The sequence below is a fragment of the Cetorhinus maximus genome, chromosome 7 (assembly GCF_964194155.1).
Source record: "Cetorhinus maximus chromosome 7, sCetMax3.hap1.1, whole genome shotgun sequence".
Lineage (NCBI taxonomy): Eukaryota > Metazoa > Chordata > Chondrichthyes > Lamniformes > Cetorhinidae > Cetorhinus > Cetorhinus maximus.
Window position 1 is genome coordinate 137,240,455 of NC_135885.1, and position 26,165 is coordinate 137,266,619.

General features: G+C 44.1%; 1 protein-coding gene across 1 annotated transcript in view; it reads left to right on the plus strand.

Moving 5' to 3' along the window:
• LOC144683094 (kelch-like protein 1) overlaps positions 1-26,165 on the plus strand; it is a 386,264-nt gene that overhangs the window by 257,021 nt on the left and 103,078 nt on the right. Inside the window, exon 7 of the mRNA XM_078546112.1 lies at positions 18,875-19,099. Coding sequence (XP_078402238.1) covers positions 18,875-19,099 — 225 coding nt within the window. The remainder of the gene's footprint in view (positions 1-18,874; positions 19,100-26,165) is intronic.

Here is a 26,165-nt window from a genome sequence, read left to right on the forward strand (position 1 = left end):
GAGAGAAAGAGAGATAACGAGAGAGAAAGAGAGTAAAAGAGAGAGAACGAGAGAGAAACGGAGAGAGAAACGGAGAGGGAGAAAGATATGGAAGGAGAGAAAGCAAGCAGCTGTGTACAGAGCATTCTCAATTACTTCAGCAAAAGGTCACTCCAAGAGCCTAGAGAATTAGAGCTGACAAAGAAAGATGATGTCGAGCAGGGATAGAGCATTTAAAAGGTGCATCTACATGATGGCACCATTGCTATTTTTACCCAAGCTGTGTTTGATCAGGTGCTACACTGACCTTTAGGAAAGCTTGCAAAGTAAATGTTATTTCATTTCCAATATCTCCAGAGGAAATAGATTATTAAGTTTGACATCAAATGTCATAGAAATAAAACAAACTAAAAGTACGAATCAAAAATAAAAAGTGGCATAGTTAAATTATTTTCATGCTTTTCTGGTGTCCTTTCAGCAATTTGTGCACAAGATAAACAACTTCAGAACACGGAAAAAATGTGTGGTGTACATAATTGTTCTAGCTTGAAATAGGACCATTGAGAGCCAGCTGTTGAGTCAACCCCAGATAGCATTATAATTTAAAGGTATAGGGAAGAGGCATTCATATGATGATGTATTACAGTTAGACAAATGATAGATGAATACAAGAAAGACAGGAAGCAAATCTCCAAATTCAGCAACACTACTGTAAAATGTCACGACACATTTGAGCAATCAAATAAGTGGAGCCATCACAACTAATACAGGAGAGAGTTCAGAATTAAATTATAGGGTTTAAACTACAGTAAACAGAATCAATGGCATTGTCAAATGCTATTACTACAAATCATATGCGCTCAAAAAAAGGAGACAGTATTTAAAAACTCTTAACAGAGCCCTGCTAACAAATAGGTAGTGAAATAATGCTCATCAGAGGTTATGGGTAAGATTTTAATGAATTACCCATTATTTCTGAACTTACACAAAATGTAATACACCAATTAATAATTGATAGGCCCATTCATTTTCCAGCTTTTCATGATTATGCCCTTCCTATGGGTTACCTTGTTGCAAGTGTCACACTTTAGTATTTTGGAAGAGTCAGCCTTGTGCTTCATTTGCTGGAGTCTCTCATGAAAGTCTGTTTGATGTGAATAGACAACCTGTGTGTTAAATTCTGCTGATGGAACACAATGCCAATTCTGATGCACACCTCCTGCATTAAAGGAGGGAATTTTCCCCCAGAAACAGGAGGGAAAAGAGAAAGGGGAAATTAAAACTTCAAAAATGAGAAACTGTCTTACCTAGTACCTTTAACAAAATAAAATTGTATATGTTTATGGCACCTTTAAGGTAATAAAATTTCCCAAGGCACTTCACAGTGGCACTATAAAACAAAATATGACACAGCCGTATAAAGTGATACTGGGCATGATTTAATGGAGATGAGGAGGATCTCGCCCACTGGCCGGAGAGCCAGAAAGAGCCCTGTGTCGCCTCCTGTCAGAAGGTCCGTTGAGTTAAATACCAACTAGGCAGTTAAGTGGCCAGCAGCGGGCCTTGCCTGTGACCAAGGAGGCTGGGAGTGGAAATCCCACCCCTGACAGGCCGATCAGAGGCCGGCAGCTTTGCATTGCTCGGCAATGCTTCGGTACTCAGCAGCACCACCAGGTGGCTGCCATCACCAATGTACTCACCCCCGAGGCCCAGGGTCATCGAGGGACCCTGGCCGCAGCTGAGTTGCAGCAGGGTGGGGGTCATGGGGTGTGGTTCACGTGGTGGAGGGTGGAGGGGGTGACAGCGAGGATGGGGTTTGGCTCTCAACGCGCCCCACCCCCACCCACCACCACTTCCTGATGCTGGACCCACGTTCAGGCCAAGTTGCAACTGCTAAGACAGCTTCCTGCCACCTAGTAACACCTATTCAGGCAACCACGTTCAATTGATTGACAGCTATCTACCACTGCCAGACAGTTTTATTTAAACTAGGTTTTTTTTTTAACTGGCTTGCAGTTTTAAAGTTCTAAGCTAGAGTCTGCCTGTTAATCTAAATTATCATTAGGTCAGTTCATTTCCAGCACTGCTTGTGGGTTAGGAGGGGCAGGAATGCTTCCCCACATGTCCCCAAGCTAACCTGTTTGTCACTCCATATGACCGATTCTCATGATTGCCTTGCACAATCTATCCATGCCACCTTCCCACCCCAACGTACCTTGGCCCTGACCTTCGATCTCTGCAACTTCTCCTGCAACTCCAGCCCCCCCCACACCCCACTCCCCACCCCAAACCCACGATGCATCCATAGCCTCCGTCCAACCCACGATCCCTCCCTTTTCCCCCTCCTCTGCACACCCCCTGGGTGTGAACTGGTGCTGCAGGCTTTCCTGACAATCAGCAATCCAACCATTCAATCTGACTGGCCGGGAAAGATGTTAAAACATGTGCTGCAGCTACAAGTCCTCTCAGCCTTCCCATAAATATCAGGCCCATAGTGTTTGTCCTGGGAATAATCCATCAAAAATAAATGCATTGAGCAAGCAAGTGGTGAAAATCTCCAGACGATCATTTTACTCTGAAAGGGGACCGGCATTTAATCACCCCAAGCACATTTGTTGCAGGAAGTTGGTGGTTGGGCCTCCAATGATAAAATAAAAACAGCAGCGTTAATTTGCATCAACTCCGTCACCCATTGTGAACCGTGGTTACTCGTTTCTCACAGATTTACAACAATAGACACAAGCCAGTGAGCCAACCAATGAAACAGTAATTAAACCCACTATGGGGTGAATCATGCTAAGCCCCTCTGCCGGTGAGATCAGCATGAGTCATAAGAAATGGAAAAGTACCAAGTATGATTCCTTATCTTTAATAAATTAGATTATCTTCATTTGGGTGACGGGTGATTGCTATAGTTGGCCTCAGATGTCCTGGGTTAGGGAGGGGGAAGAGTCGACCAAGGATACCTATTTTTGGAAAATATGTTTATATAGACATTGTATGAGAAGAGAATTGATCTCAATTGGACCTTCTGTCATCCTTGCCAAATATTATAGCAACTCTGCCAGACTATGATGTGAAGAATGGTCAGAAGTGCCGAAACCTTGTCAATACTTTTGGAATTGCTTTCAAAAGAGGATGGAGAGAAGAGTGGAAAAGATTGTGGGGGAAAGAAACACAGAGTGTTGTATTATTTGATCACTTAAGAGGGCCATATGCACGTAGCTGGCAACAATAGAACGAGCACCTCAAATGCTAATTTAAAGTCTAATTCCATACCTAAGCAGGAGGGTCGAGAGAGAGACAGAACACTATACTTGAGGTGAACAGTAAAGCAGATTCAAAGGAAAGAAATCACTGTGCTATGTCAAATTACAGCAGGTGACAAGAGTTGTTGACAATATCAAGTTTTGCTTACAGATGAAAACCGTATTAATGCCAACCTGCCTAATCTAGGTGTTAGGATCTGTACTTTAAGACATTGTGAAGGGAAGGAAATTTCAAGCACCCGCCCATTTAGGACACTAGCTTATTGGAAGTTCATCATGCATAAATAATGTGGCGGGTTTGGGACGATATGGCCTGAAAGACTGCCATTGCGGCCGGTGGGTAAAATGGGGAGGATTTCCCGTCGGTGTGCAGACACGGGCCCCACACACCGACACATAAAATGACACGTGGTGACATTCAGGCGTGCGTCCCGATGTCACCGTGTGTCATTCCGATCTTCAGATCGGTGGGCACGCACCAGAGTTGGCTGTGCGCCCGCCGAACTGTCAAAGGCCTGTTAAGGACATTAATAACCTAATTAAAGCAATTGTCAGAGCTGTCCGTCCAACCTTAAGGTCGGAGGGCAGGCGAAGAGCCCAGGCAGCCTTCGCATTTATTATGGAACCTCATCCATGGGTGGGATGAGGTTTCATGAAGGGTTTATAACTTAAATAAAATTTTTTATTAAAATTCATAAACAGGCCCCAGCTCATGTGACACCTTCACATGCGAGGACATGTCTGAATTTTTTTTTTTAATTTTTAACATCTTTTGCACTTAACTTAATTTCCCTGAGGCACGGAGCTGCGTCAGGGAGATTTCTGCGCTCCTTTGTGCGCATGTGCGCGAAAGAGTGCAGGCCCCAACTCTCCCTCCTCCCCTCTCCCGCGCAGGTAGCGCTGACCACTTCTGGGTGTGCGTCACGCTGGGCGGGCCTTAATTGGACCACCGAGGCAAAATGGCGGCACGCAGCCAATCTCAGGTGGCGATCAGCTCCACGTACGCTCCCGACCGGCCTGCCCGACGGGGAGAAAATTCTCCCCAATGTCATTTTACCCTCTCGCTACCGCACTCAGTGCAAATCTGGGATGACTCCACCCTGGTTCTCTGTTTGTCAAATTCTTGGTCTGTTTGGCATACACAAGTGATGAGTCCGAGTAACAATAACTCTTGTGGAACGGGTGTATTGACAAGGCTACCCGGTAAAGGAAGATGACCAAGTGCATCTGCATTGGCTATATCTGAGCCAAGGCGGTACAGGAACTTGTACTCATAAGCTGATAGCATCAAAGTGCACCATTGAATTCTCGCTGAAGCTATAGGCGGAATAGCTTTGTCTTCGCTGAACAAACCTGTCAGCGGCTTATGGTCAGACACATTGTAAATTGTCGCCCGTGTAGGTATTGGTGAAACTTCTTGACACCAAATACAACAGATAATCCCTCTTTCTCCAACTGAGTAGCCCTTCTCAACTTGGGAAAGTCTTAGGATATTTGTTTAACTTTGCTGCTTTGTCGGCTGTTGGCTTGTAGTCACGGCAAATGCGTATAGTCTGGTCTGGCTTGACAACGGGGACTATGGGTGTGGCTCACTCAGCAAACTAGACAGGCTGAATTATTCCCGGCTTTTCTAACCTGCACAACCCTGCTTCCACTTCTTCTTTTTGTGAGTGAGGCACTGGCCTGGCCTTGAAGAAATGTGGCGTTGCCTGGGGATGGATGTGTATTTTAGTTTGCATGCCCTTCAGTATTCCCGACACATCTTGAAACGCAGTGTCATATTTCTTCAAGAGCTCTGGAATTCGATCGGACTTCAAAGGAAATATTTCTGACCAGTCTAGTTTTATTTCCTGCAGCCAGTCTCGACCCAAAGGACTGGGCCCCTCCCCCTTTATGGTTATCACAGGCAGTCTAGCTGTCTGTTGTTTGTAGCAGACTGGGACAGCAGCAATGCCTTTGACCTGAATGGATTCTCCAGTGTAAATTCTCAGCTTGGCGGACATCCGCTCCAATGTCAGTGGCTGACTCCCTTCACTGAGGTACTTGAATGTGTGCTCCCCAACAACAGTAGTTGAAGCACTGGTATCCCCCTCCACCTGCAATTGTTTGCCATTGACTTGCACTGTCACTGAAATGGGCTCAGATTTAACAGCAGCCACATGATACAGGGAGTATACATCAGTAGTAGCAGCCTCAGTCTTTGCTGTATCCGTTAGCTCAATTAGATTTGTTTGTTGTTTTGCTGTTTGCCTATCCTTTGATCTGCTCTGCCTAACCAGGTGTCCTTTCCTGTGGCAACAATTGCACTCTGCCTCTTTGAATCTACAAATGTCTGCTCCATGATTTCCTCCACATCTGTAGCAATGCCGTACCTTATTAGCTGACAAGTTACAACTAGGTTCCCTAAGTCTTCGTGTAGTGGGCATAGAATTGTGTTTAAAATCTGCTGTTCTGATTTTCGGGCTATGCACCGAGGCAGATTCCCACCCAACATGGAGTACGGCGCCATTATCCACATGCTGCAAAGCCTGCGAGTCTTTCACAGCGCTTTCCATAGCGAGAGAAAGTTCCAAGGCGCGCTTGAAATCGGTATCAGATTCGTCTAGCAAGCGGCGCTGTATGACGTCGTCCTTGACTCCGCTTACAAGTCTGTCCCGCAGCATTATCATTCAAGGCATCCCCAAACTCACAGTATTCAGTTCACTGTTTCAGATTAGCCACAAAGGTTGCAATGGACTCTCCTGGGGCACGAACTCTCGAATTAAACTTAAAGCACTGCATGATCACAGACAACTTGGCTTGAAAGTGCGATTTCACGAGTTCGATTAACTCACTGTACGACTTAGAACTGGGCACATTCGGGGCAGCCAGGTTTCAAATCAGGTTATATGTTTTGCTTCCGCATGCACTTAGAAGGATAGCTTTACATTTTACTTCAGCAATAATCTAATTCAAATTGAAATAGAGCCCAAGTCGCTCGACATACTGACTCCAATCTTCAATGTTAGCATGGCAAGGATCAATTCTTCCAAACAGTGGCATGACTGGTCATTATTTTTTTAACTTAATTTTACTCACACCAACCAGGGTGAAGTAGGCAGCAGAAGTCAGTCTTATCCTCATCGCCAAATGTAATAACTTGATGGATCAGCAGGTTCGGTGAAGAAAAAGCTAAACTTTATTTAGGAGACATGTAGAGGGTGCTTGCGCTCTAGACACAACCCCTCCATCAGAAGCCCCGCCCATAGGATTACCCACACAATAAGCTTATTGGTTGAAACCCTCGTAATCACACCACATGATGAGTGATTGACAGGAGGGAGAGACAATACATCTAGTTACTCCATGCCCTCTGAGCATATCAGTTGATTGCACTAACGAGCACATTGTCAAGGGCAATTAGGGATGGGCAATAAATGCTGGCCTTGCCGGTGACACTCACATCCCCTGAATGAATTAATAAAAATAAAGTATAATATCAAAAGCTGTAGATGTCACCAAATTAGACAGATGGATGATGTTTCCATTTGTGGGAGAGTCCAAAGCTGGCGGCCATTTATATAAGGTCATCACTAATAAATCCAATAACTAACCAAGGGTAAACTTCTTTACCCAGAGAGTGGTTAGAATGTGGAACATGCTGCATGTAGTTTTTGTGGTGGATAGCCCAGGTGCATTGAAGGAGGAGTTAGATAAGCACTAATAGAAAAGCAAAATGCTGTGGATGCTGGAAATATGAAATAAAAACAAAAAATGCAACAAAAAAAACTCGGCAGGTCAGGCAGCATCTGTGCAAGAAACAGAGTTAATTTTTCAGGTTGAGTGACCTTTCATCAGAACAGCTCAGATAAACACGTGGGCCTGAACCTTAAGCTCGGCGGGTGGACGCGATCGGTGGGCCTGGGATCGGCTGGGAAACGGACCGCCTGACCGTGATCAGCCCCCAACTGCGACTTCATGCTGGCTGGCCGTTAATTGGCACGCTGAAAAACTCAGCACTGCCGGGTGGGGACAGGAAGAGGGCGGCCAATGATGTCAATGCTGGTGCAGGCCAGTGCTGACTGAAAGCTCCCTGAAGGCAGAGATCTGACAACATTCCAATCAAGTTTTAAAAAGCAGGAAAAAAGCCCGAGCATCACAATCAGGCACCTGAAAATATAAATGATAAAAATGCTGCCCACAGATTTTTGTTTTTATTTTATTTCATAACGGAAAGCTCATTCCACCCTTGGATGAGGTTTGATGAAAAATGTAAAGGCCACCTGGCCGATGCGCCCATCCGCTAACCGTAAGGTTGGTCGGGTGACGAAAAATAGCAGACCGTTGCACCGTTACTGGGCTTAATTGCCCTCTTAATAGTTGGTGGGTGCACTACCGACTTTTGTGCGTGCCCACCAAGCGAAATATTGCGTGAGCGCGCAATGACGTTGGGACGCTCGCCCAATGTCATCTGGTGCGATTTCACGCCCAATTGGGCGTGAAATCAATGTAAAATTCAGCCCATGGTGTGAAAAGTAAGGATATACTGAAAGGGTGAGATGAAGGGGCATGAGGTGGAGTGGGGGACTCGTTTGTAGACTAGTTGGGTCGAATGTCCTCTTTCTGTCTAATAAATACTATGTAATACTCATATATTATGATCCAGACAGATACAATTCAGGCACAATGCACTTCATGTTGGACTGGTCAGAAAATCCAGGCCACTGGTCCTGTTTTAACAAGATCATACACTAGTTGAAATCCTTCCTGCAGTTCTGTAACTCAATCTGCAGAATAAGCAAACAGTGATTGTTTCCTGTATGGTAATATCTGAATTGTGTTACCATTGACATAATTTATATTGCCACTTGCTTTTCAAAGAATCATTTTACCAAAGTAGAGTAGATGATGACATGGAATGGCAGAACCTCTGAAACTCGGTTCTCTGGGACTTCATTTCAGTTTTTTGCTTCATCATTAGACTCTCTAGCCCTCATCCCTCACACCCTTATCCACTTCCCATACCCATACATGGTAACTCATTGTCCCTATGCTAATATAATGCCAACTATGATTCTCCCACTGACCCTCATGGCACCTATGCCAACCTAGTGCCAACTCATGACCCCCTCACCAACCTTTCCCCTCACACCCTCCATGACAACTCACCTAATACCTACCATGGGCAGACCTCAGGAGTCTTTATTCTTTTGTGGGATGTGAGTGCCACTGATGATGCCCATCCCTAATTGCCCCTCAACTGAATGGTTTTCTAGGCCATTTCCGAGGCAGTTAACAGTGAACTGCATCATGTGGGTCTGTAGTCACACGTAGGCTAGATCAGGTTAAAAGAATAGGCATTGGAGAACCAGATAGGTTTTTATGACAATTGATGATAGTCTATTATGAGAACTAGCTTTCTATTTTAGATTTATTAATTGAATTTATATTCCACCAGCTGCCATAATGGAATTTGAACCCATGTTCCCAGAGGATTAGCCTGTGCTTTTGGCTACTAGCCCAATGGCATTAACACTGTACCACCATATCCCCTGAAACATGCTAAGTTGAAATAAAATATCTATTACAGAGTTCACTGTTGGAGAAAACAGTCTAATTCATAAAATCCCATTCAAAACATTTAAATCTCTGAAGTACTTAATCTCTCATCAAAACAAACAAACTTGTGTCCATAACCTCACATCAAAGACAGCTAATGATTTAATAACCTCTTTGGGCTGTCAATTAAACTGTGAATGTAGAACCACCCCCCTGTTCTCCCCCCTCCCCTCGATGCTCTCGATAATGATAGTTTTTGGAAAGTAGTCAATCATTACTAATGATAGCACTTATGTCAACATATAGCTATTGAAACTGTAAGAACAATGTTTTCTTCAACTCTCACATTTACAGGCAGTTTTCTTTTCAATGTTTAAAGGGTTAGCCATTTAAATAATTTGTAAGCTTTTAGAGTCCTGCAGATCTTATCCGCCCTTCAAAAACATTTACAACTTCTCAAAGCTTCATAACTCTCACACTGCAGGATAAGAGCCTTGCTGCAGCAAAAATAAAGCCTGTTTGAAATCAGCATGGAGTTCAAATGGCCCTGCTGAGTTCTGATTTCCCTCACGTGGAAGTTATGTTCTGTCCCAATCCCCTACCAGCAATAATGGGATCTGTCGAAAAAAAAGGTGGGACTTCTGGACCCAGGCCCCGCCCACCATTTTGGAAGGTTAGCATGAAAATCCAGGCCTTTGCATTTTTGACTTCTGGCCCAAATTGAAAGGGGTTTTTCAGTACCGAACCAAAACCTGTATCATTGTATAAGCTGTGCATGGTTAACACAACCAGGCTTAAGAATTAGCTTCTTAATTGAGCTATAATCACCACTGGAGACCACATGGAATACCTACCATGCCCTCCTGACCTACTGATCAATGGCCAATTAACATGCCATTAAATCAATGTATATGGGATAAAACTATCTGGCAGATTTTATTCACAGCTTTAAATACAAACTAAAGCCAAATGGTTAAAGCAAGATATTGAAAGGACACAGACCAAAAAAGAGTCATACTTTGAATCATTCCACAAGTAAATACAATGTCTCATAGATTATTTCCTATAGAGTCCAACAGGCAACAGGGTATGAAATGAGAACAAAACAAAAACAGAATTACCTGGAAAAACTCAGCAGGTCTGGCAGCATCGGTGGAGAAGAAATCAGTTAACGTTTCGAGTCCTCATGACCCAGTATGAAATGAGATTTGGTTCTTCTGTTAACTGTGGCCTTGGAAGATAGATGCTGTGAATTTCCATTTCTTCCACAGGGTCTGGATTTTTGTACCAGAATTAAGAACTTTTAGGTGAATCCCAGAATTTACATACCCTTTAGATCAGAAACCAGTTAAAACATATCTTTGGAATCCCAACCTTGTTGATATGATCCTCACGGCAGCCTTCGGTCTCGTAAGACAACGGTTTGTGCGCTGGTGATCAACTCTGCGTTAAGCGTCACATCATGTGGCTCAGAAGCCCCAAATGATGTGATAAACTCCCTCTCCCTAATCTCACCCTTGTCCTTCCCCCGTAGCCTGTTCAACACTTCTCTCTTTCCTTCCTTTCTTGGGATTTATCTGAGTTCCTATAGGTGAGGCAGCTGGCACAAAATTGAAGCTTTGGCCGGGGTTAGCTGCCTGTGGATGTGTGATCAGCACCAGCAACTCTCACCGAGTATGCTGTCCACCTTTGGGCTCTTTGTTTTATGTCAGGCCTGGACCTGACCATAAGGCTGCATTTGACCGAATCTGGTCACAAGAAGCCCCAGTAAAACCAAAGTCAGTGGGTGTCGGTGAGTACTCTGCAATGGTTGAAGTCATAGCTGCCACGACGGAAGGTGGTCGGTCGTAGGTGTTAAAGCCAAGTATCTTAATCCAAGAACATCTTGCAGAAGTTCCTCAGGTCAATGACCTATAGGACCATCCACCTTTAGCTGCTTCATCAGTGAGCTTCCATTCATCATGAGGCCAAAATGCTTCCATTCATTGATTGCAATGTGTTCAGTTGCATTCATAATTTATTAGGCAGTGAAGAAATCCATTCCTACATGCAGCAATCCCTGGACAACATCCAGGCTTGGGTTAATAAGCAATATTTGAACCATACAAATGTCAGGCAATGAGCATTACTAACAAGTGAGAACATAACCACCCAACTCCACGCACCCCCCTCCCCCACACCATGCCCCAACATTCAATGGCATATCAGTGAATCTTCACTATCAACAGCCTGGAGATCATCATTGACAAAAAATTCATCTGGAGAAATCCCATACATGTGTTGACCACTACGGCAGGTCAACATCTGGCTCTTCTGCCTCTCTTTCATCCACAAGACACAAGAAAAATGGGATGGAATACTTTGCATTTGCTTGGATGTGTGCGGTTGCAACAACACTCAAGAAGCTCAATACCACCTAGAACAAAGCTGACTACTTGACTGGCACCCCATCCACAAGTCTTAAGTCTGCTCCCCCCACCCCACCCCACCAACATACTTCAGCTGTGATGTGTACGGTCTGCAGAATGCACAGTGAGAACTCACCGAGGCTTTTTCTGCAGCACCTGACAAATCCTGACTCCCACCATCTGGAAGGACGAGGATGACAGATACATTGGAACACCATCGCTTTCAAAGTCTCCCTCCAAATCGGACACAATCCTAGAACTTCCTGCCTAACAGCATCGTCAAAGTACCTTCACCACAAGGACCCGCAGCTGCCGAGTCAGGGCAACTAAAACTGGGTAATAAATGCCAGCCTTGCCAGGGACACCCACACCCCAAGGATGGATTAAGCATGTTTTTTAAATGTAATAAACATGCTGCGATCCTTATGTCATCGCTTGCAATTTCATGGCAAGGAAAAGAGATTGTGAATAATCATTGGTCATAGTTGACCCGAGTTCAGGCTTATTTTATCATTTGCTTTATAATATCATAAGGTACAGTTCAGTGAAGATATATTAAATGTGTGATTTAAGAAAGCACTGTAACTTGTTCTTACTAAATGTGTTCAATTAAAATGATATTTTGAATGTGGTTAAATATTCAGCTGTTTGCACATAATGAATAGCCCGGTCTTGCTATTCTGCAGGGTCACTTGCAGGGCTATTTACTTGCATGACATTCCATTCATCATTGCTCTACAGCCGTGATAGAAAATCATTCTAGTAGTCTTTTTAGGAAAGCTTGTTAGATTTGTTATTGTTCTGTTGATTAAAAATGTGATGCAAAAAACATGCGTCAGGGAGGAAACACTTTAGAATTTTTGGTGTGATGCATTTTGCAACAACGGTTTACATTAATGAGCCTTATTCTAGCATTGCAAGGAATTTGCACATCAAGAAAACATGACTGAAGTTGTGCACATCCAGTGATAAATCCTTGTAAGGATATTTCGGGATGATATCTGACAATTCAGACAGAACTGGTTGTGATTAAGGGCGGAATTGTACCAGATTTGCACTAAATGCAGCAGTGGGCTTGAGAAAAGCCATTTTACCCACTGGCTGCAATGGCAGGTTTTCGTGCCTTACTTTCGCCTCATTAATTATGCAGTCACAGGAAACACGCCCGACTCGCTGGTGACCGGCCACCGATTTGCCCATGGTGCCATTACCTCGCCACTTCCTCACACTAGGCGCCATACTTAAAATGCAGCCATGCACACACTTCTTAATGCTTGCAGCCCAGGACTACACCAGTGAAGACATGACCCCGCCATCCAAGTAGGGCACAGCCCACCAATTCAATGACGCATCCCTGGGACATCTTCTGGACGCCGTGGAGGCCCACCACGATGTCCTCTACCCCCACTCTGGCCGCAGGAGGCCCATCAGTCTCACCGTTCCGGCTTGGGAGGCAGTGGCAGAGATGGTTAGTGTCAATGCTGCACACAAGAGGTCAGCCATCCAGTATAGGAAACGGATGAATGATCTCATCCGTGCTGCCAGGGTAAGTCAACAATCTCATCAATCTCAACTCACCCACTCGCAAGCCCATCACATATTCACTGGCATCTCACTCACTGCCAGCTCAAGGGACATCACCACCCATTCTCTCACACACACCCTCACATTTCCCTATGCCCTCATCTCCTCTGGAGATCACCTCCTCATCCTGTCCATGGCTCCACTCAACACACACACACACACACACACGCCTGGCATCCTTCTCATTTGGCCTGGCATGCGCCTTACTTACACTCTCTCCATCTGTCTTTATGCAAGACAGGATCATGTACAATCGACGGGAGAGGTCCCAGACTGGGGGTGGAGGGCCGAACATCAAGGTTGAGAGTCGAGTATTGGAGCTGACTGGAGAGGACGTTGACTGTTCCTGCGACAATGATGAAGTCGGCAGCGAACACCCAAATGAGGATCCTGCACCACATGATCCACCTCTCAATGGGACTCTGAGTCCACTGTTCTGTGTTCAATGTGGCTGATAAGCACTAATAATCTCCACTTTCTGTCCTAGGCACATCTGACACGTCACCCTCAGGCAACCGTGACCCCGACTCCAGCACTGAGAGCACCTCGGATGAGGACCCTGAGGGGAGCTATGTTGAAGACCCATCACAACACTCACCCACACCCTCCACCAGCACATCGACAAATACCTTGGTGGGACCTAGATGTAGAGTAGCCTCGGAATCACAATCTAGTGAGCACAGCACACAATCTGTTCCAAAGCAGGCAGAGGTTGGGTCATCTGAGGGCATTGGCACTCAGAAGATTGCTGGAGACCAGAAATCTGCTGAGTCCGAGTCAGACGATGAGCCTCTGGACTCGGTCCTCAATCAATTGGTGCAGCTGCAAAAGCAATCTCAGGAACATCAGGAAGGGATGTCTGCTGCACTCCCCAGATTGCAAGGCACAATGGAGGAACCCGTCCGCCTTCAGTCTGAGGTGATAGCTTCGGCATGCCAATGCACCGAGGTCAATGCTGGCAAGATGGCGGCCGCCATGGAGACCTTGGTCCAGGTCATTGGCTCTGCATGGCTGCACAGACTGAACTCCATCGCGGATGCCATAGTTGGCCTCCAACAATGTCAACGCGAGATGGGTGTGAGGTAGCTCAATCTCACTCCAGCTTCCCCTTCTCCTTGAGGAGTCAGCCAGGGACCCTCAGGCACTCATAGGGAGGAGACCTGCAACTTGGCACCCCAGGGCCATCCACTCAGGTGACTGTGGGAATGCTTGGTTGATCCAAATCCACCCTTCCTTTGACCCCACAGCTCCAGCTCCACAGCCCAAGGTGCATCTGGTCCACAGCAGGACATCCAAAGCAGTCCAGGGCCCTCCAGGTCTCAGCCCTTCAGAGGATGCATGCCAAAGTCATCACAGACAGGGCGTCGTAATCAGCAGGCTGCCTTCTCCTCCATTGTGGATTTCAGGGGAGCACCAAGACGTAGCGGCAGGGTTAGGAAGGTTAAAAAGATGCAGTTACACAGTGTGGGCATGGGTGTTAATCACTGGTACGTGATGTTCACTATTGTAAATAAACTCCCAAGAATGTCTCCTTGCCTATGGCTCCTTGTTATGATGAGCAGTGTTCGTGTCACTCAGATGTGAAACCTTGGTTCCTGCACAAGATAAAAGGTAAGTGTCTCAGTCCAGGGCCTCTTCCCTGTGCAGTGTGGAACCTGCAGAGCAAAGTGATGGTCCAGCTTCACACTCACTGGGCACATTTGCTGCTGCCAGAATGTCGTGGGCAGGCGTCAGAGTTCATTGTTCTCTCTCTGTGCTCTCAGCACCTTTGAGGTGGGGCTGGCCCCTGATCTCTTCAGTATCTGTGTCCAGGGATGGTGAAGGCTGGAAAAGGATCAGGTGTACTTAAAGTTTCACGGCTATGTCTCCATGACATGACCCTGATCACAGTGCGCAAGTGAGCTGCCCTCAACCAGGCAGGAGTCAGACATTCACAGAAGCAATGTGAAGATCTATAGAGTGTCCTCACTGCGGGTCGTCATCATCCTCCTGAAAAATAGTGACTATTAGGGCCTCCGCTGTGTCTCCCTGACATGTGCATTGCCATCAGCCACACAGGTGTCAAACATTCACAGATGCAAGGTGGGGATGTCAGGACTGTCTTCACTGCATCTCCTCATCATCCTCCACGAGTCTTGCGGCTATAAGGGCCTCCCAAGCCTGCCTGCCTTGTCTGGCCAGTCCGATGGCCTCATCACCGGCATCCTTGCCTTTGAGTACCTCATCATTGTCATCCCCTTCGATGTCCTCCTCATCGGAGGAGGTGTGCAGCTCTTCCATTTCCTCCTCAGCCAGGTCCTCCCCCCATTGCAGCACCAAGCAGTGTAGCGCAGCAAGCTATGATGATGCACAACACCCTCGGGGGACTGTATTACAGTGCTCCACTGGACCTGTCGAGGCACTGGAACCTGATTTTCAAGATGCCCATCATTTGCTCCACCAAAGTCTGGGTCGTGGCATGAGCCTCATTATAGCATTGATCTGCTGCAGTCTGAGGCTGCCGCACGGGCATCATCAGCCACGTCCTCTGTGGGTAGCTCTCATCCCCGAGGAGCCAACCTGGCAGCCTCTGTAGACCCTGGAAGATGTCAGGGATCTGAGACCTGCTGAGGATGTAGGAGTCATGGATGCTCCCTGGGAATTGTGCACAGACATGTAGGGTGTGTTTGTGGTGGTCACTGACCAGCTGAACATTCAGGGAGTGGAAGCTCTTCTGGTTGACGCATTTGACTGCCTGTTGCCATGAAGATCTAAGTGCCACATGAGTGCAGTTGATGGTACCCTGCACCTGTGGAAAACCTGAGATTTGGGCAAATCCCAGCATTCTTGCTTCCTGGCTTTCCTGATCACAGTTGAAATGCACAAAGTTCTATGCCATTGCAAAGATAGCCCCAACAGCCTCCTGGATACGCTTGTGCATGGCCACTTGTGAGATCCCACACAGGTCCCCTGTGAAGCCATGGAAGGAGGCACTTGTGTAAAAATTGAGTGCCGCAGTCACTTTCATGGCCACTGGCAGTGGATGCCCTCCATGTCCCCATGGCACCAAATCCTGCAGCAGGTGGCATATGTGACCAACCAGTTCCCTAGACATGTGCAGTCTTTGGCAACACTCGTTCTCACTCATCTGCAGACATGGCAGGCGCCATCTATAGGCCCTGGGTCTAGTGAGGTGCCTATGAGTGACGGCTCTCTGTGGATCTTCAGCTGTGTGCGCAGCAGACCCTGCCGCCCCTTCATCTTGAAGGAGGTGCTCTTCCCTTTGCCCAGCCTGGCACCTCTGTGCTCTTTTCTTCTTCTTCTTCTTCTCTTCTCTCTGTAAGCCATGAGGCACACTGCTAAATCACCAGGCTCCATGATCCTGATGTTCTCCTTCTGCAGGATCAAAGAGAGAGAGACGCGTAGGTTAGCATATGTGTCCTAAGAACCTCCCTTGGTTAAGTCTGAAGGTTTCTTCGTGCATGCTGGAGAGTGCTGGCCATCACTTGGATACCTAGTGTGTAGTGTGCTTCATGGCTGTCCGAAACCCCACCGACCTCTGCCCCACTCCACTTGACCGATTGGCAGCAGCTTTGTCCATTGGACTCCATGCTGTGCTCTGAGCTCAGGCTCAGGCATTCTCCTAGACCGATCTGCAAGACTGCGCTGTTAGCTTAAACCATGGGAGAGACAGGTCCAAACTTTAATAAATGCAAGGGGCTATGAGCACCTCCACCAGTGACTGCACCATGGCCATTTTTCACGAGGGGATTGTACAACTTGCCCAGTCAGCCAATTGTTCTGCTGCCCCCTGAAATGCAGATTAATTTGCAGGTCTGCGCCTGAGGGATGAAAAGTCTCTGGAGCATTTGGTGGCACTTTCATGCCTTTGTGTTACTTGAGCGGACAGAAAAGCTTCAGAGGCCCGACTCCAAGCAGGTCCATGGAGCTACTACTGAATGGTCTCCACTGCGGAAGAATGCTCACTTTAGAAAAGCTTTTCCAAGTTGTGGCTGCTTCCCTCAACACTCGCCCCACCCCCAACCCCCAGCAAGTGTCTGTGTACTTCCTTCCATCTGTGCTGCCTTGCACCCACCCTCCAAACCCCCTGGCCTCGCCCCAGCACTGCACTGAAAACCAGCTGGGAAAAAGCGACTTGCCTGTCCCCTCCCCCCCGAATGCGGGGAGCGTCTTCCTTGATGTCCTGTGAGTGATGCAGCGCTGTGTGCGCTCAGCTCCGAGCTCCCCTTGAAGTTCAGCTTACCAGGCGCACCCTTTTAAAGGCAGTCATGAAGCATGCCGTTCTGAAGTCATGCCGATGTGGCTGGAGCGGATGGTCGCAAACTGGTTGCACGATGGCATAAAACTGATTTTTGGCCTTCTCGCCACACTGTCCGCCCACGCCTACCATGACGCCTGCTGCCAACAGGAACAGACAATTCTTCAGTTATTGTTCAGGATAGGGCAGTACAAAAGCTGTTGTGGTATAAGAATGGCAGGGTGTACCCTAACAAAGTAACAGCTACAATAGATATAAAAATGGAGCTTTAAATTTCATAGCACTTGATAGCACCTTCCTGCCCGTGTCAGTATTCAACTGGTCCAGAAAATAAGGAACCAAACTCTGAGATCTTAAAGAATATTTTGAGCTCGGGAGGTGTAAGAGCATACAAAAGTTATTGTAACGTCTTCAAAATCAAATTAATTATAATGACATTCCCACACAGGTCAGTAAGAATTATAATCAAAATGTTTACATACCATAGTTTTAAAATTCATTGTTCATAAAGGACTTGAAAATCAAAGCCTTTATTCCCAGACGTGATATTCATCCAATTCCTAGCATCTTGGTACAGACACAAACGTGTGGACCATAGTTCTTGCTAACTCAGTGCCATATAAACTGACAGATTCAAACATTTCTAGAGATAACGTTTACACAATTTTGACCACTTTGTGGTTAAGCTGTTTTCTTTTTGATGTGCAATTATCTTATTGCTGGTCTCAATGCAATGAAGGAAACACAGCGACCAGAACACATGCACCTATGAAGAGATCAAGGTATCCTTACATTGCTCTCTATTGATCAGAGCAGGAGCCAATTTTCAATCTGTTTATTAGGCAGCAAAATATCTACAGCCTGTATCACTTAGGAAGCAAAGGGCTGGCGTGTTCAGTTTGTCTATTTGAGCAACTGCATAAAAATGTTAATTTAGCATGTTCACACAAAATACTTCAATTACAAATTACTGGAATGAGATATTGAGATTGTTTTCAATTCATCAACAACAGCAGTACAACCTATTCATTGTGTATTCCAACAATATGTAACCAAAGGTGGGCATATTATTAATGTTATCAGCAGGCAAAACAATTTGCAATTAATGGAGTTAAGTGTCTCAGAGCTCTTCATTGGAGCCTTATCAAAGTAAATTTGACAGCAAGCCGCATATAGAGACTCGATGAACAGGTGACCAAAAGCTTGGTCAAAAAAGTAGGTATTAAGTAGAGTTTTAAAGGAGAAGTGGTGAAAGGTAGAGATGCAGAGATGTTTATGGAGCGAATTCCAGAACCAAGGGCTTAGGGAGCTGAAGGCATGGCTGCAAATGCTGGAGCAACAAAGATCAGTGATGTGTAAGCAGGAGCAAGCTTAAGTACTAAAGTATCAAAATTGCAATTTTCAAAAACATAGGACGGAATTTTACACCGGCTGGATTGTACAGTCCCGCCAAAATCAATGGACTTTTGAATGGCTCGCTGTTTTTTATGGCCCCACCCCCACTGCGACAGAGTCATAAAATTCCGCCCATACATTATAAACAGCTATGTTCAATCTGTGGTTTCCATTTTACATGGTATCCTCCCAGGCACGCAATTGCAAGTAAAGAAATTGCAACCCACTGCTTTCCTCATTTTAAACATTATTGATTGAAGAAATTAATGAGTAAAGCCAGTAACTAGGATACTTAGTGAGATTCCAAATGTCTGCACCCGAAAAGATCTTGAGGAATTTCAAGTCCTCAGTCTGTTGTTGAAGATATTATTTAAACTGCACGTACCTATGTATTCAGGATTCCAATGCACTCGCTGATGCCACAACCCTAATTGTCTTATCAGGTGCCACTACAATAGAAAAATATGACCTGAGAACAAATACTTGGACCCAAGCCGGAGTGATGAATGGCAGGCGGCTGCAATTTGGCCTGGCTGTCATTGATGATAAACTTTATGTGGTTGGAGGCAGAGATGGCCTGAAAACTTTAAACACTGTGGAATGTTACAACCCAAAAACAAAGACCTGGACCGTTTTGCCTCCTATGTCAACTCACAGACATGGTCTAGGTAAGTAAATTGAGTGTTTCTAACTTTGGAAATTCTGAAATGCTTATTGGCCTAAGCCTTAAACTATTAGTTTTAATCAAACAAAACTGGACAGTTTTCATTGAGATTTATCTTCAGCCTTCTCCATCACCCTCTCTCCCCCCGCCAAAAAAAATCAACATTGCTAGTTTATAAAACCAGTTGTTTGATTTGATTGCCCACACCTATCTAAAAATGTTAATCGGTTGTAGTAGATGGAAGATTTTCACACAAAACCTGTCTTTTTCCAACCCACTGCCTAATGACTGCTTATATTTTACTTGTAACTTGGTTTATATATTAATCCTATATTTCTCTTCATCAAAGTATTGACAGTGGAATTGAGGGACTAGTCATTTCATCACTGGCATTGCCAAACTGATGCAGGCACCACCTTTAAATAACCCTTCCCTTTATTTGAACGAAGTTAAGAACTGTTCTGAGGTAAATATGAGAATCCCCGAGGAGCATTATAATTCTTGTAGTCACAGAATAATTTCAGTTCTCATCAATCTTGATTTACAGAGAACAGGAGACGTATAAAATGTAGACTTTAGCAGCAACCCTCAAATATCAGTCATGAATTCTAGGTTTAATTTGACAACAGGATTGAATAAAAAATAAATCTCTGGCTTTGCAATATGAATATGTGAGCACTCTGGAATTCACAATCCAGTCAAGGGTGTGGTGTAATTGAGCATGCTTAAAGTTTTATTTTAATGGCTTTAGTTGTCTAATTAAATCACTGAAAGTTTTATATATCAGATAGTTCAAGAAGGAGGAGGATATTTGCCAGGAAAAGTAGACATATAGAAATAGTGCAAGATTTACAAATTCTGTTTTCTCTAGCCTAGAAACTATTATTGGTGAGTTCTTAATGCACTCGTATCAAATCCACTTCTTCATTACATTAAAGGAGGTACTAACTGGACTATAATGACACACTATTTTCAGTGTATAGCCTGCACTTTCATTTCAGATACTTGTAGGATTCTGTGTTAATTAAAGAATAATTGTGTAAATACCTTCTTTTGTTATTTGGGAAAGGCAGAATGGTTTGTCAAGTTGCAGAAGGTTCATTTTGCCAACTTAGAATATCCATGTTTTTCCTCATTTTTCAATTCGGATTAAACCATTGAAGCATAGCAAACAAAAATAGCTAAAACAACAGGAGGTTAAAGAAACAAAAAAATAGGATCATGGCTTCAAGTATACTTTTACATGAAAGTGTTCACATCAGCAAAAATATTCAAGCTGTTGCAACCAAATTTGGACAATGTTCAAAATTGCTTCAAATATATATATTTCCATGTCCAAGTTAGTCAATTATAAAGACTGAAACAGATTCTATTTTCTCCAACCAATACCTCCCTTCAGAATTAATATCTGCAAAATCTTAACTATCCAAGAGCTTTGGAATGATATTTTTGACAGTCATCACAGTCCCAAAATGAGATCAAAGAACTAAACTCAGTGAAGTCTCATTGTACATTCTTTGCTGAGAGGCCAGATATACATTAGAGCACTGAAACACCTGAGCCCCAGGGAAAATGTTGCTTGATTGACAGCTCTGGCTTTCTGATCTCTTCAGTCAATTGCACAATGTTTATTTGCACAAAATAAAGAGGTTTGGAGCGCCTGTAGTTTCAGCTATTGGCTTTTTAAAGGGTCTGGGTGATTGACGCTTTTAATGGCCTGTTGTAAAAAGGAGTTTTTATAAAGAAAGCAGAAAGTTATCAACAAATGACTTTTTAAAACTTTTTTCTTACACATCTTATTGTCACCACAGGGTCTATTGCCTCTATACAGTGTATATTTGGTGAATGGGCATGGAAGTGCCAAGCGCATGGGGATACATGAGGGGCTAGAGTGGGGTGGGTGGGGGAATACCTTTGCATGTGGTGGTGGGGGGGGGTCGGTCAAGAGTGGCTACAGGGCATTGGGGGAAGTGGCATACCTTGGCATGGGGGACATGAGGGGTCATGCGGGGTGGGTGCTGGGGCACGAGGTGGTATGAATGGGGCATGGGTGGTGAGGGGTGAGACCTAGAGTGCCTTACTTTTTCATTATAACCAGAATAAAGTCCCAGAGCACCGAGGCGGGCCTTTTAAACAGCCCCTGTGCCTGTCTCCAAACTGGGATGGCTGACCCAACTGCAGCCTGCACCCGCCTCCCCACACACAATGAAAATCCCATCTTTTCTGACACTTTCTCCCAATTCCCGGTATCGGCCTCGAGGATGAAAATTAAGCCTCGTATATTATTCAATCCTGAGGTGCCCTTTCACAACCCATTTTAGCTCAAAATATTTCCAGGTAGTGGGTTCTATCTAGAACCCAACCCGCTGTTCCATGCCTCCATTAATCCCCATTAATGAATGTCCTCAGAAGTGAAGATGCATAGTTCATTTAAAAATTAAAGTTTTAGGAATAGTAAATGGACATCTAGTATAACAAGTCTCACTCCAACACCAAATGCTTTTTATTTGACCTCAACCACATTTGCTGCCTTCTCACCCAATGACTCAGTCCCCTCAATCACCCAAAATGTGCCTAACTATCTGTTGTGGGAACCTGACACTAGACGAATGAACCACGTTATTTTAGCTAAATATCTGCAAGTAGCCAAATAAACTACCATCCAATGTATATGATTAAGCATTAGAGGTTAGTGTTGTTGCTGAGTACTTGATTGGACATTACTAGTGAGTGATGAGGATTTTGAGAGATATTTGAGATAAGCATTCAGAATAGCATTACAGAGAGTGGGCGATTGATGATTACTATTGACAAGCATTGAAAGGAAGCATGAAGGATAAGGGATGAGGACTCAGAATGAGCATTATAATAATTAGAAGTCATGGAGAGAGATAAAGGATCGGGATAAAAGTGCTGGGCATTATACAGGTGTAACTCTTTCGAGTTATCAACAGTCACAGATTGTAACTCTTTCGAGTACATTCACAATTCTTGGTTTCCGGGAGTGGGACATGAACCCACAACCCTCTGATTCAAAGGCGAGGGTGCTATGAGTTTTACTTATTACTATTGGAGATAAAGACTGGTGATGGCCATTAGGGCTAGGTGGTGTCCACTGTGGCTCAGTTAATTGCATACTTGCCTCTGAATCACAAGGTTCTGGGTTCAAATTCACCCCAGGGCTTGAGGAAAAAAAAAACAATCAAGGCTGATACACCAGTGTAGTTATGAGGTAGCATTGCACTATCAGAGACGTTATGCAGAGGCTTTCATCTGCCTGCCAGGGGTGGATGTAAAAAATCCCATCTGAAGAAGAGTAAGGCGGTTCTCCCCATTGTCCTGTCCAATATTTATCCCTCAATCAACATCACAAAAACAGATGAGCCAGTCATTATCACATTGCTCTGAAGAAGAGTCATACGGACTCGAAATGTTAACTCTGTCTTTCTCTCCACAGACGCTGTTAGACTTGCTGAGTTTTTCCAGCATTTTCTGTTTTTGTTATTATCACATTGTTGTTTGTGAGAGTTTGCTGAACACAAATTAGCTGTTGAATTTCCAAGTTCCAACGGTGACTAAATTCAAAACTTACTTCATTGGCAGTAAAGCACTTTGAGATGTCTGGTGGCCATGAAAAATGCTATGTAGATGCAAGTCTTCCTTGATTATCATGACGTAATAACAATGTATAGTACGTTGTTTTTGTTACAAATGCCCTTTATATCTGAACAGTGAAGTTTCAGCAGAGAGACTTCTGATGGTTTCAAAAAAGTCAGAGTTGTCTACAAACAGCTTAAGATGATTCATTAGGTATATATTTGTTTTCAACCACTGCTCATCATTTGTTTGCCTTTGCGAAGCCCTTGGGATATTTACTATGTTGAAGGCACTAATTGTTATTCAGTACTCTGTTGCCATAAAGTCACTGGGGAATGATTGATTCACATGTGCTGGAATTTATAAGAACAATACAATTTGACAGTGAACACTTGGAAAGAAAATCAGCAAAGTGATGCTAAAGCAGTCAACTGAGGCATCCATTTTGGCACATAATGTATGGTTTTCCATTGGCAGAACAGGCTTGAAGGATCGAATGGCCTACCTCCTATTCTGATGTTCTCTGATATTATCTGTGCTTCATGTCCTTCTGCTTATAGGGCAAGATGGCTTTCAACTTTTGTGAAATGGTTTTGCACTGACAGTAGAACCAGGAAACTCTGGCCCCTTATCCCATTTGTAGATGCCACAAAGACATTGCAAATATTGCCAGAGCTCACCTGGAATGATCTCCAGTTTTGGAATGCAGGACGGCGCTGACTTATACTGCTCTTGGCAGCACTGAATCTTCATTCAGTTGATGGCACAGCTCTATCACAGTCTCCAAGCTCATCACATGAGACAATGCTCCCCAGTCAGTCCAAGATCACTACTCACATTGTATCGAATACCAGCAAGCCTTCACTGCCATTCTCCTATGCCAGCTTTACATTATGATCTTCCTTTCATTCTCCTCAGTCATGTCCACTGCAAGGCGCTGGATTCAATAGTTTCCAACCTAAGGTTGTAGCCTTTTTCCCATTCTGTCTTTCCTGCTTCTCCAGGCCCTTTCAAGAGCACTTTGGATTGCCCATAGAAACGTTCCAAGGCTAAAATAGCAATTGGAGTTCTATTTGTGTCATAGGAGCCTGGAAGGAGCATTTCACCTGAAACAGGCTGGCACTTTGAACACCAGCAGTAAGCCCCTTTCAAATGGAGCAGGTTGCATGGTTGGTGACCCGAGTTTAAGACCATTGCAGCTTCATTAGCACCAGGAAATAGCAATGAAAATTGACCCCACTCCTTCTATTTATAGCCACCTTGAGTCATAAAGAATATTCTTTATTTCTGAAAGCAATTAATAGATTTATTCTCCATTTTCAGCCTAAATGCAGTGAGAGCTGCCCTGGGCCATCTGGTTTGTCAGTATTGTTGGCAATGTGTGTATATCTGCTTTTCTGATCTGACCAATATAGGTTGAAGGAAAGTGAGACAGTGTCTGGGCCCAGAGTGTTTACTCGGGACTGATATGATTCTAGCCTAATTAATTTTGTATGATACTAATTATTTAATTAATGGTATAGCTTTTAAATTAGTTTCATGTGTGCAGTTGTGGCCAAACTAACACTGAAACCATGAAACTAAGAAATAGATTAGTGGAAGTTTTCTAACTAGCAAATTTTCTTGATTTAAATATGGCCAAAAGTTTTATTTGAATTACGCCTATGATTATCATAAATGTCATTGCTATAAACTATGAGAGATGATAAAACTATGTTAACCATTTAATCTTCTAGTTCTGCTTCTGCAACAACAATAAAGTGAAACACTAAATAATTCAGAACAAGCTGAAATTGGGTATGCTCATCCCATTAATCCTATCCTGACCAAGGTATATCAGTTGCATCAGACCATGATGTTTCCATTTAGCTTTATTTACTCCACTGAATGGATTCTGGAGTGTTCAAGCAACTCTCTATATCAGCATTAAACACCAATGGCCAGCTTACAAGGGCCTTCACATTCATGAATTGACCATATAACAAAAAAAACATTAATAGCTGTTCACCAAAACGTGTGTGCAACTTTATTCTTTAACTATATGAATAAATTTAGATATGGAATGACTTTTCCTGCTTTTGACATTCACAGTTCTTCAATGATGAACAAGGTCCATTCTTCGTGACTCTCAGGGAAGATTCCACAGCATTCCTGTGTTCATAGCACAGCAAGGCTTGTATTTCTTATATCCTCAGGCAGAATTGACATTCGTTGGAAAATAAAATGTATTACTATGTTTCATGAAGTAGTTCCTCACCTCCCCTGAGTTTATGTCAGGTTAACTTGTGCAGAAACAACAAATCATGATAGAGATAAAGATTTGGCTTTCTTTGGTCAAAAACAAGAACAGTGTACATTAGAACTGGCGCATAACAATTCTGGAGGAGCCTCAAGCTGCACTGCAAATTGAGTGGGAATTCAAAGGAAACAGCTGTTAGGAACCCAATATACTTTCAGATTGACCAAACATAATATTGCAATATGATTTGCAAAGTCCTCCTCATCATAATGCAGTAACATTCTTGAATACCTATCATCATACAGTGTAAATTTGAGACTTTCTGTTCACAATTTTGAAAAATTATATTCTCTCCAAAGATAGAGGGGAGCCGAAAATCCACAGTGGGTACTTCCTACCGTAAATGCCTATCTGGACTCTCTATTGTTCACTCTGCCAAAGTTAGCTGGGTCAGAGAGATGTCCTTTACTTTCTAAACCACAAGCAAGCTTGCACCCGTGACGCTAAGGATGACCTAGGACTCTCTGCCTCAGTCCACAAGATACAATATGCAAAATCAATGAAAATTTGGCCCAGATTTTGCGAAAATGGAACACCTCATATTATGCCCCAATATTTAGACTTCTCTACCTTCATCTTTCAGCTCAGAAATACACTTTTCCCTGAAAATTGCTGGAAACGTGAGCTGAGAATGGTTTGGCAAGAGCAACAGGACCTTAGTGGACAAAGGGACCAGCGGTCCATCTCCTCAAGTAATGAAATTTAAGGATAGAGAAAGAAACAGAGGAATAATGGAGAAGGAAATCGGGTGAATTAGAGTCAAATCAGGTACAGAAAGAGAAATAAAGAGAGGGGTCGGTTGGATTGAGGGAGAGGGAAAAGCAACAATTGAAAAGTAAGAGAAAAATAAAAATTAAAGATTTTACACTGCGGCTGAAAGCTTGGTGAAGAAGGCAGGTGAAGTAGTACCAAAGGCAGCAGAAATGTCACCAATGTAAGTTAAAGATTCAACATATCTAGGTCTTGGGCTGATCTCCAGATCTTGAAGGCACTGTTCCCCTCTCTTTCAAAATGACTGTCATTGTCCATTTTCTGAAAAATAAGCTCACCTCAACCACTCTATGCTTGCAAAGCTATCACCCTATCACCAACATTATTCTCCACTCCAAAGTCCTTGAATGTGTTTAGTTAATGTTTTGAGTCCGTATGATTATTCATCAGAAGAGTCTGCTGA